General features: G+C 43.5%; 1 protein-coding gene across 7 annotated transcripts in view; it reads left to right on the top strand.

Moving 5' to 3' along the window:
* LOC140716953 (proprotein convertase subtilisin/kexin type 7-like) overlaps positions 1–14,633 on the top strand; it is a 287,410-nt gene that overhangs the window by 15,324 nt on the left and 257,453 nt on the right. For 3 of the 7 annotated variants that reach the window (XM_073030137.1, XM_073030134.1, XM_073030131.1), the window contains exon 2: positions 5,040–5,190. The exons of the other annotated variants lie outside the window; for them this stretch is intronic. In XM_073030137.1, the coding sequence (XP_072886238.1) occupies positions 5,040–5,190 (151 nt within the window). The remainder of the gene's footprint in view (positions 1–5,039; positions 5,191–14,633) is intronic. 7 annotated transcript variants of the gene reach the window in all.

Raw genomic sequence — 14,633 nt, 5'->3', positions numbered from 1 at the left:
GGGGATATTAGGGGAAGGTTTTTCACTCAGAGAGTGGTTGGTGCGTGGAATGCACTGCCTGAGTCAGTGGAGGCAGATACACTAGTGAAATTTAAGAGACTACTAGACAGGTACATGGAGGAATTTAAGGGAGGCAGGGTTTAAGAGTCAGCACAACATTGTGGGCCGAAGGGCCTGTACTGTGCTGTACTGTTCTATGTTTAACATTTGTAGATGGGGGACGAAGAGTTAACGTTTTGGGCAATCAGCGATGTTTTGAGATGATTTTGTCTCATCCGTCCACAGAACATTGTCCCAGAAGTGTAGTCTCAAGTGATCTTTTGCAAACTTGAGATGTGCAGCAATGGTTTTTTTTAAAGAGAGCAGTGGTTTTCTCCATGTTGTCCTTCCATGAACACCATTCTTGTTCAGTGTTTTTCTTACAGTGGACACATGAACAGAGACTTTAGCAAGTTCTAGAGATTTCTACAGATCTTTTGCTGTTACTCCTGGGTTCTTTTTCACCTCCTTCAGCAATGCGTGTTGTACTCAGAGTAGCAATGGTACTGAGTTTTCTCCATTTGTAGACAATTTCTCTTACTGTGGACTGATAAATACTCAGGTCTTTAGAAATTCTTTTGTAGCCTTTTCCAACTTCATGCATTTCTACAATCCTTCTTCTAAGGTCCTCTGAAAGTTGTTTTGATCGAGTCTTGATGCATATAAACATCTTTCTTGAGAAGAGCAGGCTCTATCAGTAGCCTGTCTTTTTGTGTCTTTTTTATAGGGCAGGACACCTCTGCAGCCCACACCTCCAATCTCATCTCATTGATTGGAATACCTGACTCCAAATAGCATTTGAACTTAAGACTATGATTGTTTAAATGGTGTATCAAGTATAGATGAGAAGAAGTGCAATTTTTTGTGTGTTACTAGTTCAAGCAGTGACTTAGATGAAGATCAGACCACATTTTAAGGGTAATTAATGCAGGAAACCAGGTAACTGCAAAGGGTTCACAAACTTTTTCTTGCAACTGTGTATCAATTACCTGGTAAGAAACTGCAAAACATGTAAAGTTTTCTGTAGTTTTGTTTGCAATAAAAAGACTGGCAAAAGAAAATGTTTTTTTTTGCAGATAGAGGTGAGAGAATTTATAATAAGGAGAAAAGAAATAGCAGAGGAATTAAATAAATTAATTTGTGACTGCCTTAAAGGAGAAAGTAAATAGCCAGGAATACCAGAAAACAAAGGGTCAGGTGAGAATGAGGAATGAGCTTATGCCAGTAAAAAAAAATGCCAGAGAATTTGGTGAGATTTTAAGATGATAAATCCAAGGACCCCCTGGTCTGCATTCCAGAAATTCAAGATATGGCAGTATAAATGGTAAGCATTTTGCCAATCATCTTCCAAAATTCCATGTTTCCTGTTCTTTGGGGACTTGCAAATGTGATCCCAAGATTTAAAGGGGGAAGAGTATTGAAAATAAAATGCACAAGTATAGACCTAAAATGGAAGGTGATGGTGTTGGAAATACTTAGCAGATGATGTGACATTGTGAAAAGAGAAATGTTTCAGATCCTTGTCAGAGCTGGGAAAGTGAAACTGTGTAGTTGCATGACATATGGGGGAGGCATGGATATTTTTGATTAGGTGTGGTCAGGGTTATTGCTGATAAGCTATAGATGAAGATATCTGGTTGATTAATGTGGGACTGCAACTGTGTCCTTGACTTCCTCATTGGGAGATTATAGTCAGTACAGATCAGTAATAACATCTCTTCCTTGCTGATAACCGACACTTGCGCACCTTAGGGATGCGTGCTTAGGTTACTCAAGACAGTGTGGCTAGGCACAGCTCAAATGTCAGCTATAAATTGACTGATGACAGCACTGTTGTTGGTAGAATCTCAGATGGTGATGAGGGGGCGTACAGGAGTGAGATACATCAACTAGTTGAGTGCTGTCTCAACAATGACCTTGTCAGCAAGACCAGGGTATTGACTGTGTACCTCAGGAAGAGGAAGTTGAGAGAACACACCAGTCCCCACTGAGGGGCCAATAGTTGAAAGGGTGAGCATCTTCAAGTTCCTGGGCATCAACATCTCAGAGGATCTATCTTGAGCCCAACACATTGATACAATCATGAAGAAGGCACGCCAGTGGCTATACTTAGCAGTTTGAGGAAATTTAGTATGCCACCAAAGAATCTAGCAAATTTCCACAGATGTACCACAGAGAGAATTCTGACTTGTTGTATCCCCACCTGGTATGTAGCTTCCAATGTGCAGGAACAAAAGAGGCTACAGAGGGGTGTAGACTCTGCCAGTTCCATCACAGGCACAGTTCTCCCCACCATTGAGGACATCTTCAAATGGTGGTGTGTCAAGAAGGTAGCATCCATTAGTAAGGATCCTTATATCTGAGACATGCCCTCTTCTTATTACTGCCATCAGGGAGGTGGCATAGGAGCCTGAAGACACACGCTCAATGTGTTAGGAACAACTTTTTCCTCCTCCACTATCAGATTTCTGAAAGGTCCAAGAACACTACTTCACTATTCTTCTTTCATGCTATATTTGTTTATTTGTAAATTAGTTATTTTTATGTCTTTGCACTGTACTGCTGTCACAGGACAACAAATTTCATGATCTACATCAGTGATAATAAACCTGATTCTTGTCCTGGCAAGAGAGAGTGGTCTTGTTCAGGTGAAAATACTTGTCTAATATAACTTTTAGTTGATGCTGTGTTAGGCCAGAAAAGAGTAACATATGAACATTGAGCTTTAAGGGGCTATTTTTTCCTTTGCTTAATGTCTTTATAGCATTTTGTTTAATTTTAAATTAATCTGTGAAATATGTTGGCACAACTCTGGTTTCTTCCATAAGCAGTGCACTTGCCTACAGAAAGTGGTGGATACAGCCCAGTCCATCATGGGCAAAGCCCTCCCCACCATTGAGCACATCTACAAGCAGCACTGCCACAAGAAAGCAGCATCTGTCATTGAGGACCCCTACCACCCAGGCCATGCTCTCTTCTCACCACTGCTATCGGGAAGGAGGTACAGGAGCCTTAAGTCCAATACCACCAGGTTTAGGAACAGTTATCAGAATCAGGTTTATTATCACCGGCATGTGACATGAAATTTATTAACTTAGCAGCAGCAGTTCAATGCAATACATAATATAGCAGAGAGAGAAAAATAATAATAATAAAATAAAACAATGCATAAACAAGTAAATCAATTATGTATATTGAATTAAAAATATGTGCAAAGATATTGTATATTTAAAAAAATTAAGTAGTGTCCAAAGCTTTAATGTCCATTTAGGAATCGGATGGCAGAGGGGAAGAAGCTGTTCTTGAATCATTGAGTGTGTGCCTTCAGGCTTCTGTATCTCTTACCTGATGTTAACAGTGAGTAAAGGGCATGCCCTGGGTGCTGGAGGTCCTTAATAATGGACACTGCCTTTCTGAGACACCGCTCCCTGAAGATGTCCTGGGTACTTTGTAGGCTAGTACCCAAGATGGAGCTGACTAGATTTATAACCCTCTGCAGCTTCTTTCGGTCCTGTGCAGTAGCCCCTCCATACCAGACAGTGATGCAGCCTGTCAGAATGCTCTCCACGGTACAACTATATAGAAGTTTCTGAGTGTATTTATTGACAAGCCAAATCTCTTCAAACTCCTAGTAAAGTATAACCGTTGTCTTGCCCCCTTTATGACTACATCAATATGTTGAAACCAGGTTAGATCCTCAGAGATGTTGACACCCAGGAACTTGAAGCTGCTCACTCTCTCCATTTCTGATCCCTCTATGAGGATTGGTAAATTTTCCTTCGTCATACCCTTCCTGAAGTCCACAATCATCTCTTTTGTCTTACTGATGTTGAGTGCCAGGTTGTTGCTGCAGCACCACTCCACTAGTTGGCATTACCCTACAACAATGTTGGTTGAAGTCCCTGATGGTTAACTTCACTCACTTGAACACTGAACTGATTCCACAACCGACGGACTCACTTTCAAGGACTCGGCAACTCATGTTCCCAATATTATTTATTTATTATTAGTAGTAGTTTTATTTTTGTATTTGCACAGTTTGTCTTTTGCACAATAGTTGCTTGTCAGTCTTTGTAGTTATTCAATGATTCTATTGTAATTCTTTGTTCTACTGGGAATGCCTGCAAGAAAATGAATGGTGACCTACACATACTTTGACAAGCAGTTTGATTTTAAACTTTGGACCCAATGAAAGATGAGAGGCTATTACACAGGATCTAGCCATTCTCTGTCCAGTGGCAACAGGATTCTCAGTTATGGGCCTTCCCTGCAAAGGCTTTGCAATAGGTGCACTAAGTTTCAGCCTATCTCTCAATTTGTACTCCTGCACTGGTTGGACCACTGCTGTAGCAGTCAGCAAAGACACAGCTCACAGCATCAGCGCATGGATCTCACTATCTTTATCAGAGCTACCTGGCCCTATGAGAGAAGCACGTAGGGGTAACATTTAAACATCGAACTTGAAAGTGTTTTTCTCTTGCTTGATGCATTTGCAGCATTTTGTTTAATTTTAAATTAATCTTTTGAGAGAGCAAGTCTTCTAACCCACTTCCAAAGCGATTTGAAAATAACTAGGGTATTAATTCAAAAGATTCAAGATTGTTTAATGCCATTTCCATTCCTAAGTGTAAAGGAGAACCAAGTAATTGTTACTCCAGATCTGATAAAGAACACAATAATAAAAAAAAACAATAGATGTATAAGATAGCATATATACATAGATTATATATCCATAAAGTGACGCAAGACACAGGTGTGTCTGTACATAAGGTGACTGACAGGAAATAATAATGTAGTGGTGGGGGTTGAGTTATTTGGTGGAGATGTTGATCAGTCTTGCTGCTTAGGGCAAGTATCATAGTCATAAAGCATAGAAACAGGCCCTTCAGCTCACCAGTCATACCATCAACCTTTGCCAATTTTGTTGTTCTGTATTTGGTTCATTGCCTTCTGTATGGCAGCGATTTAGGTGTTTGTATTTTCTTTCCTTTTGCATCAAGAGCTGTCAGGTTGCCAGAAAAGGTCATTGGCTGCAATCTACCATTACTGCAGGACTTGCCTGTGTCCAGGACAAAGAAGTGGATAAGAAAAATCATTACGGATACTACCTGCCCTACAAACTGCATTTTCCAAAAGCTCCCTTCTGGAAAGGTCTGTAGAGCTATTAAAACAAACCCTTTATGCTATCTTAAAAGTTTCTTTCTCCAGGCAGTTAATCTGATAATCTAATGAATCATTCTAGTTTTTCCTTCTCCCCCCGCCCCCCAAATCACTGCACAACACTGTGAACACATTAAACCACTGTTTACATTGCAGATACATGCTGGTATTTGTGCACGTTTCATATCTGTACTTTAACCTTTTACAGTAAAGTTGCTGAGCGGCATAGCTCAAAGGGCTGGAGAGGCTAATTTTGCGCTATATCTCTAAATAAAATATAAAGAATAATTAAAATATTTATAATTTATCCTTTATAATTGTTCAAAGTTTATTGTTGCATGATAGGTGGGTGGACAGGTAGTTTTCAGGAGGTAGAGAGGCTACAGAAGGACTAAGACAGATTAGGAGAATGGGCAAAGAAATGGCAGATGGAATACAGTGTTGGGAAGTGTATGGTCATGCACTTTGGTAGAAGGAATAAAGGAGGAGACTATTTTCTAAACGGGGAGAAAATTCAAAAATCAAAGGTGCAGAGGGACTTGAGAGTCTTTGTGTAGGATTCCCTAAAAGTTAATTTGTATGCACCCCCCTGAGTCGCCTCAGGCTCGCTCAGCTCGTTCTCGCCTAGGGGAGCAGCCTTCGGCCCCGCCCAACTGGGTAATCAGCTGGTGTGGATGCAGTGTGATGTCCCCGCCTCGCCAAAAAACAGACAGGACACCATATGCGATTAAATGATTACAGTTTATAAAGATTACTTTAACTAAGTGATTAATGACGATACAGTATATATGAAGGAAAATAAAATAAAGAAAAGGCACCAAACTTATCAAAGTCCAAACCACTTCATGCACAACCGTTGGAGCTCAATTACTGAAATCTTCTGGCCACCATCCGATCCCCTCCAAACTCCTTGACTCGCAGCTCAAGATCACCCGAAATGGTCAACCAAACACATCTATCTTCGTCTCCTCTCCTTGGGGTACCTCCTGGCCTCGGACCCCCACTTGGGGTCCGTTCCTCACCCAGTTTACAGCATCACGTCCTCTCTCTCTCACCCCCTCGCACTGATCTCCCCAAAAGCCCGCCAACAATAGTTTACAGACTCAGAAGAAAGAATAACATTAATCCCAGTTGGTTAACAAAGGAATACAATTCTCGTTATCGGTAAATTTTAACCCAGACAAGTTTCCAGCACTCTCTCGCAACAAAGAAGCATTCCTACTTTTAACAAACAAAGAAGCCATTTTGATTAACATACGCAGTAACAAAGAAAAAGAAGAAACCCACTTTACACTCTTGCCCCCCCCCACCAAATAAAAGTCATGTCCTCATGACTATTAAATAACTCGCCACCCTTCCTGCCAACACACACCCTAACCCAAGCACAAACAGTGACATTTCCTCCCCACACAGTAAACCTCACACCCTGTTCCTCAGGCGCTACATAGGCTAACTTATCTGGGAGTTCCCTAACCCTCTGAGACCTCTGTACCCCCTCACCTAAACTCTTCAGGCTCGGACACAACTGGGGATACCTTGGGCCCGCTACCAACTCCTCTCTCAACCTCTCACTCATGCCCTCCACTGCACACAGCTAACCCTCCCCACTACACCTGACTCAGTGGGAGAAGGGCCAAAGGTCTCTTCCTCAATCAAGGGAAAGTCAGCAAAAGGCAGCATGTACCACACATCCAGCACATCATCCTTCGAATCCGTATTCTTCCTCATTTCTGTGATCGGTAGCTGCTGTTTGATCTTCTCCAAACGGAAACACGTGGCCTGCACTGCTCCTGCAGTCTCTTCAGCCTCCTGCAATCGAGAGATCAGCTTCTTCTCTGGCCCCTCCAACTCTCGCCACAGTCTCAGCAGTTCTGACTCACGCATCCCGGCCATCTCAATCTGGGACGCAGTTACTCCAACAGCTTCTTCCTCCCCGATCTGAAAAGCAGCAGTTAAAGATTGGTCAGCCTCCAGTTCAGTATTCACTGCACTTATCTCCAGCTTTTTCTTCCTCATGACTTCTTCCAGATCAACTTTCAGGCTTTGCACTTCATTTGAACTGTTGATGGTCATCTTCAGGTTCCCTTCAAGCTTCCGCTTCCCACTTCCGAGATTTGTCTGCAATTTCTTCACCTCCGCAAACTCCCCTCTCCAGGCTCTCAGTTTGCTGTTGCCCTCAGTCAGACAACTTTCTTTGCTTTCTCCAACTTGTAAGTCTTTCTCCAGTCTCTCAGTCTTCATTTCAAACTTGATTCAGTAGAGACAGTCACTCACGAGCTGCGACCTTCGCCAGCCCTGGCACGTGTCCAGAAAACACTTTAACTTTGTAGTTCTCAGCTGCTCCTGCAACGACCTCACTTCATATTCTCCTGAGGCAAATCCAAATACCAGGAGATCATCCACATACGCCAAAACTCCAAACACCTCCACGTCCCCCGTGGTCTTCCACATGCCCCGCGGGAAGGTTGCAAGGGCTCCGGATATGCCCTGTGGCATCTTTTCGGACCAGAAGAATCCTAGGGAACTTATAACGGCCGTCTTCTCCTTGTCGGCCCCACTCATCGGGATCTGGCAACATCCACTCCTCAGATCCAGCACCTTAAACCACTTCGCACCACTCAGACAGGCCATCGCCTCTTCGGCCCACAGGGCCGTATTCTGGTCACTGACAGTGCGCCTCTTCAGCGCAATATAATCCACACACACGCTGCCTACGTCTTCCACGGCTTCAGGGGCCAGTCGCCGCAACCTCTCTCTCACCGAGGTGTCTTCAGCGGTCAACACCCCTCCCTCATGGTATTTCGCAGCGTCCACGAAGAGGGTCTCACCTTCAGATACTTCCCCCAGGCCGTACCACCGCCGGCTCTTATTTGAATTCGGTACCGGCCCAATGCTGCTACACACGTCCGCACAAGCAGCTCGAAACTCTGGGTGCATCAACGATGCCTCCAAACAGCGCTCACCCACCTCCTCCGGGCAGGCCCCCAAGCGCATCAGCAGGGTATTGGTCCTCTCCAGAACTGAAATGCTTCCCGTCTCAACAATGTCCGGACACATCAGCATTAATGATTCACGAACCTCAGCTACCCCCACATTGGCCTCTGAGAACTCCATTTTCTCTGACCAATAACCGTCTTCTGAATAACCACCGGCACTGGTACCCCAAATCTCCAATGCCCTCAATGTCGTCAAGGGTAAATGCTTCCAATAACGGTTGTAAAACGAACTGTACAGCAACTTGACCTGCGCCCCGGTGTCGAGGATGGCTTTAACGTAGCTTCCATCCATCCGTAATGACACCCGAGTACATGGTCCCTCTAAGCCTTCAGGAATAGGGTCTGTTCCTTTCGGAAGTTCCTTAGTACATTGCTGGGAACGTGCTTCCCCAGAGACCCCAAGCCGTACCCCCACTGGGCCTCCTCTAAGTTTCCCGACACCTCTCGGATCAACTGAACAACTGAGGGAGGAACTGATCCCCTTGACAGATTCCCCTGGCACCGCAAGCAATTTATCTGGCCCCCTAGCCAAAAAAGATACCCTAAAAACTTTCCACCAATCTCCTGCCACGGATATGATAAGCCCCCCAGCTGCGGCATTTGACTTCCAGTCGAACCACACGCATTTCCCCACACTTTCACATCACTGGCAGCTGTCACTCCGAGGTAATTGTACCCGACAGTTCTAACAACGCCACCAGCCCGCCTACTCAAACTTTCAATCAATCCCTATCGTTTTCCCTCAGCCAAGCACTGCCACTCACCCAACAACTGAGAGGTCCGCTCCGCCCATGCCTCCCCCTTTATGGCTGGACATTATTCCCACAACCGGGTGGAGCCTACCACTGCTGAAACATCCCAACCTGGCATTCCTCACTCTCCTAACAGTATGGACAACCCATGGTCCCACCACCATTTCGTCAACGCTAGTCTGAACTCGAACAATGACCTCCGGGCTACCAACAACAGCCACCCCACCCAACACACATGCAGAGGATAAACAGCAATCGCACATCCGCAAAGGCACACCAGCTCTTCGCCACAGACATAATTTAAAGAGGGCGATCACACAGCTTCCACAGAAAGCAATCCAGACGAGCCCCCACAATGCACCCCACTGTGTCACCTCAGGCTCGCTCAGCTCGTTCTCGTCTAGGGGGAGCAGCCTTCGGCCCCGCCAAACTGGGTAATCAGCTGGTGTGGATGCTGTGTGATGTCCCCGCCTCGCCAAAAAACAGACAGTACACCATATGCGATTAAATGATTACAATTTATAAAGATTACTTTAACTAAGTGATTAATAACGATACAGTATATATGAAGGAAAAGAAAGTAAAGAAAAGGCGTCAAACTTATCAAAGTCCAAACCACTTCGTGCACAATCATTGGAGCTCAATTACTGAAATCTTCTGGCCACCATTCGATCCCCTCCGAACTCCTTGACTCGCAGCTCAAGACCACCCGAAATGGTCAACCAAGCACATCTATCTTTGTCTCCTCTCCTTGGGGTACCTCCTGGTCCGGACCCCTGCTTGGGGTCCATTCCTCGCCCAGTTTACAGCATTGCGTCCTCTCTCTCTCACCCCCTCACGCTGATCTTCCCAAAAGCCCGCCAACAATAGCTTACAGAGTCAGAAGAAAGAACAACATTAATCCCAATTGGTTTGCAAAGGAATACAATTCTCGTTATTGGTAAATTTTAACCCAGACAAGTTTCCAGCACTCTCTCGTAACAAAGAAGCATTCCTACTTTTAACAAAACAAAGAAGCCATTTTGATTAACATATGCAGTAACAAAGAAAAAGAAGAAACCCACTTTACATGTAGTTTGAGTCTTTGGTGAGGAAGGCAAATGTGGTGTCAGCATTCATTTCAAGAGGACTGGAATATAAAAGCAAGGATGTAATGTTGAGACTTTATAAAGCACTGGTGAGGCCTCAGTTGGAGTATTGAGAGTAGTTTTGGGCCCTTATTTTAGAAAGGATTTGCTGAAATTGGAGGAGGGTTCAAGGGGGGTTTACAAAAATGATTCCAGGATTGAATGGCTTGTCATGTGAAGAGCGTTTGATGGCTCTGGGCCTTTATTCACTGGAATTCAGAAGAATGAAGAATGGCCTATTGAATGGTGAAAGGTTTGACAGTGTATGTGGAGAGGATGTTTCTTTTGGTGGGAAAGTGTAAGACCAAAAGACATGGCCTCAGAATAGATAGGAGTCCATTTAAAATGGAGATAAGGAGGAATTTCTTTAGACAGGGTGGTGATTCCGTGGAATTTGTTGCCACAGCCAGCTCTGGAGGCCAAGTCATTGTGTATATTTAAGGCAGAGGTTGATAGATTCTTGATTGATTGAGGCATGAAGGGATATGAGGAGAAGGCAGGAGATTGGGGCTGAGAGGATAATTGGATCAGCCATGATGAAATGGCAGAGCAGACTCTTTGGGCCGAATGGCCTAAATCTGTTCATATCTCTTATGGTCTTGTGTCCAGCCATAAGACAAGGGAGGGATTAGGCCATTCGGCCCATTGAGTCTGCTCTGTCATTTCATCATGGCTAATCCATTTTCCCTCTCAACCCCAATCTCCTGCCTTCTGTAACCTTTCTCATCTTGACTAATCAAGAACCGATCAACCCTCGCCTTAAATACACCCAATGACCTGGCCTTTACAGCCACCTGTGACAATGAATTCCATAGGTTCACGATTCTCTGGTGAAAGAAATTCCACCTTATCTCTATTCTAAACAGAAGTCTCTCTATTCTGATGCACTGTCCTTTGGTCCTAGACTCCCCCACTATGATAAGATAACCCTCATGAAAACAGTTTCATTCTGGGAAATATTCTTGTGAACCACCTCTGACCACTCTCTAATGTCAGCACACCTTTTCGGAAATGAGGGGCCCATAATTGCTTACAATACTCCAGGTGAGGGCTTACCAGTGCATTATAAAGTGTCAGCATTACATCCTTGCTTTTATATCCTAGTCCTCTTGAAATTAATGTTAATGTTGCATTTGCCTTCCTCACTACTGACTCAACCTGCACTTTAACCCTCAGGGAATTGTGCACGAGGACTCTCAAGTACCTTTGAACCTTGGATTTTTGAATTTTCTGTCTGTTGAGAAAATAGTCTACACTTTTATACCTACCCCTCCACCAATCTTCATATCATCCACAAATGCTATCAGTTCCGTCTTCCAAATCACTGATGTATAACGTGGTCCCAAAGCCAACCCCTGCAGAACACCACTAGCCCCCGACAGCCAATGTTTTTTTGTTAAGCAGCCTCATGTGTGGCACCTTGTCAAAGGCCTTCTTAAAATCCAAATACACAACATCAACCAATTCTCCTTTGTCTATCCTGCTTGTTATTTTCTCAAGGAATTCCAATAGATTTGTCAGGTAAGATTTCCCCCCAAGAAAACCATGCTGACTTTGGCTTAGGTTATTCTGAGGCTGTGTCCTTTGGTCCTAGACTTCCCCACTATGATATGACAACCCTCAAATGAAAACCATTTCAAGTGCCCTGAAACCACATCCTTAACAATCAACTCCAACATCTTCCCAACCACTGAGGTCAGACTAACTGGCCTATAGTTTCCTTTCTTCTGCCTCTCTCCCTTCTTGAAGAGTGGAGTGACATTTGCAATTTTTCAGTCTTCTGGAATCATGCTCTAATCTTGTGATTCTTGAAAGATTATTACTAATGCCGCCACAGTCTCTTCAGCCACCTCTTTCAGAGCCCTGGGGTGTACACAATCTGGTCCAGGTGACTTATCTACCTTCAGACCTTTCAGCTTCCCAAGCGCCTTTTTCCTAGTACAGTCAGCCCTCCTTATCTGCGAGGGATTGGTTCCGAGACCCCTTGCGGATACCAAAAAACGCGGATGCTCAAGTCCCTTATTCAACCTGTCTCAATGCGGTGGACCTTAGGACCCAGCGGAACCCCAGACCTTATTTAACCTGTCTCAGTGTGGTGGACATTAGGACCCGGCGGTTGAGATCTGAATCCGCAGTGTTTTTGTTCACGAAAATAATCACGATCATAATTGAAAATAAAGTGGAAATAATAAAGCGATGGGAAAGAGGTGAAACACCAATGGTCATTGGAAAAGCATTAGGCTACAGTCGGTCAACGATCGGAGCAATTTTAAAGGATAAAGTGAGAAAGGCCCTGCCCAGATGAAAGCTACAATTATTACTAAGTAACACAGTGGTTTAATTATTGGGTTTTGGGTTTTTGATCCTCCACATCAACTCGGCACGGTGGAGAACGCACTCAGGAGTGGTCTGTCACTGGATTGAACTCGGGAACTTTTGTTCCCGAGCCGCCGCTGAAACATACGTTCTTAAGTGTTCTATATGCATAGAAAGGTAAAATATATACTAAGACAAACATTTGACTAACTGACGCTAAGTAATACCAGATGTACCTGTTTTGACTTACTTAGTAAGAGAACTTACAATTTTTTTTCAATCCCGATCCACAATAACCCACACACATCCTCCCGTATACTTTAAATCATCTCTAGATTACTTATAATATCTAATACAATGTAAATGCTATGTAAAATAGTTGTTATACTGCATTATTTAGGGAATAATGACAAGGAAAAAAGTCTGTACATGCTCGAACAACAAGTGCTGGAAGAGTACTTCTGGGTTTTTTTCGATTCGCGGTTGGTTGAATTCGCGCATGCGGAACTTGCGGATAAGGAGGGCCAACTGTAATAGCAATTACACTCACTCCTGCCCCCTGATGCTCTTTGACCGTCTGGCATATTGCTAGTTTGTTCCACAGATGAAGGATCATAGCCAGAAACGTCGACTGTTTACTCTTTTCCATAGATTCTACTGGCCTGCATTTTGCATGTTCCTCCAGCATTTTGTGTGTGTTACTTATTCAAAATACTTATTCAGTTCGGCTGCCATTTCTTTGTCCCCCAATACTACCTCCCCAACATCATTTTCCAGGGTCCGAGATCTACTCTCACTTCTCTTTTATACTTTATCTATCTGAAAAATCTTTTGGTATCCTCTGATATTATTGGCTAGCTTACTTTCATATATCATCTTTTCCCTCCTTATCACTTTTTTAGTTGCCTTCTGTTGGTTTTTAAAAGAATCCTCTAATTTCCCACTAATTTTTGTAATACTACGTGCTCTCTCTCTTTTGATTTTGTTATCTTTGACTTCCCTTGTCAGCTATATGACAACACAAACCAGATTTTCAATAGATGTAAATGTGTACGGCAGACTGATTGGCATAGAGCTAGACAGGATGTGTAATAATGTGATTGGGTTTAAAGATTTGAAACATATGGGCTGGAAGAAAAGCTGGATTGAAATGAGGTCATGGACAAAGTTTCTTGAGTAGGAGAATGAATATTGAGGGTAAACAGAACAAGAAGTTTGTTGAAAAGAGTGCTGACCATATTAATAATCATGTTATGGAACTGTATATTAAACTGGTGCCTCTCTAAGTTTTGGCTGTGTAAAATCCCATTTGAAGAAGGAAAAGTGAGTTCTTCCTGGTCTTGCCCAATATTTATCCTTCAATATTTGCTTTTAAAGAAATCTAGACTATGTAGCTGTGAGTGTTTGCTATGAGAATTTCACCATATTTTCAAAATTGCTATTTTTATGATTGTGAAAGATACAATATAAGTGTATGTCTCTCTAAAATATGGAAATAACTTTTTAAGAACTTAATCTGGTATGTACATCGATTTCTCTAACCTCATCCCTCCCTGTTCTCTTGTTTTCCCATCTCTATTCTGGCTTCCCTCTTACCCCTTCTCATCTGCTCATCACCTCCCTCTGTTTCTCCTCCTTCCCTTTCTCCCATCGTCCATTCATCTGTCCCATCAGATTCCTTCTTCAGCCCTTTACCTCTTCTATCTTTCACCTCCCAGCTTCTCACCTCATCCCACCCATCCACCTTTGCCCTATCACCTATCACCTACCAGCATGTACTCCTTCCCCCCCCCCCCACCTTATTCTGGTTTCTGTCCCCTTTCTTTCCAGTTCTGATGAAGTCTCAGCCTGAAACATTCACTCTTTATTTATCTCCATTTATGCTGCCTGACCTGTTGAGTTCCTTCAGCATTTTGTGTGAGTTGGCAGAAATACCTATCTGAATTTGTTTTGTGGGTAACACATGACGTGTTAATGCTAGTTCAAGGTTTGTTTAACCATTGTAAGACGAGTTGTTGTACACGCAGCCTTTGAGGTTAATTTGTCCATCGGAGATACAGCTCTGGAGATAGGAATATTATATCAACAAATTAGCCCCTTGTTGGTTGTCTCTGTATTTGATTATTATCTAAAGGGAGCTGGGTATCAAAGTTGCTTTCGCAACTCCTTCACTCACCCCTAATGGGATCCCGCCACCAAGCACATCTTTCCCTCCCCCCCCCACCTCCCCCTACTTTCTGCTT

Source organism: Hemitrygon akajei, chromosome 26 (genome assembly GCF_048418815.1).
Source record: "Hemitrygon akajei chromosome 26, sHemAka1.3, whole genome shotgun sequence".
Classification (NCBI taxonomy): domain Eukaryota; kingdom Metazoa; phylum Chordata; class Chondrichthyes; order Myliobatiformes; family Dasyatidae; genus Hemitrygon; species Hemitrygon akajei.
This window is presented reverse-complemented; position numbering and strand designations above follow the sequence as displayed.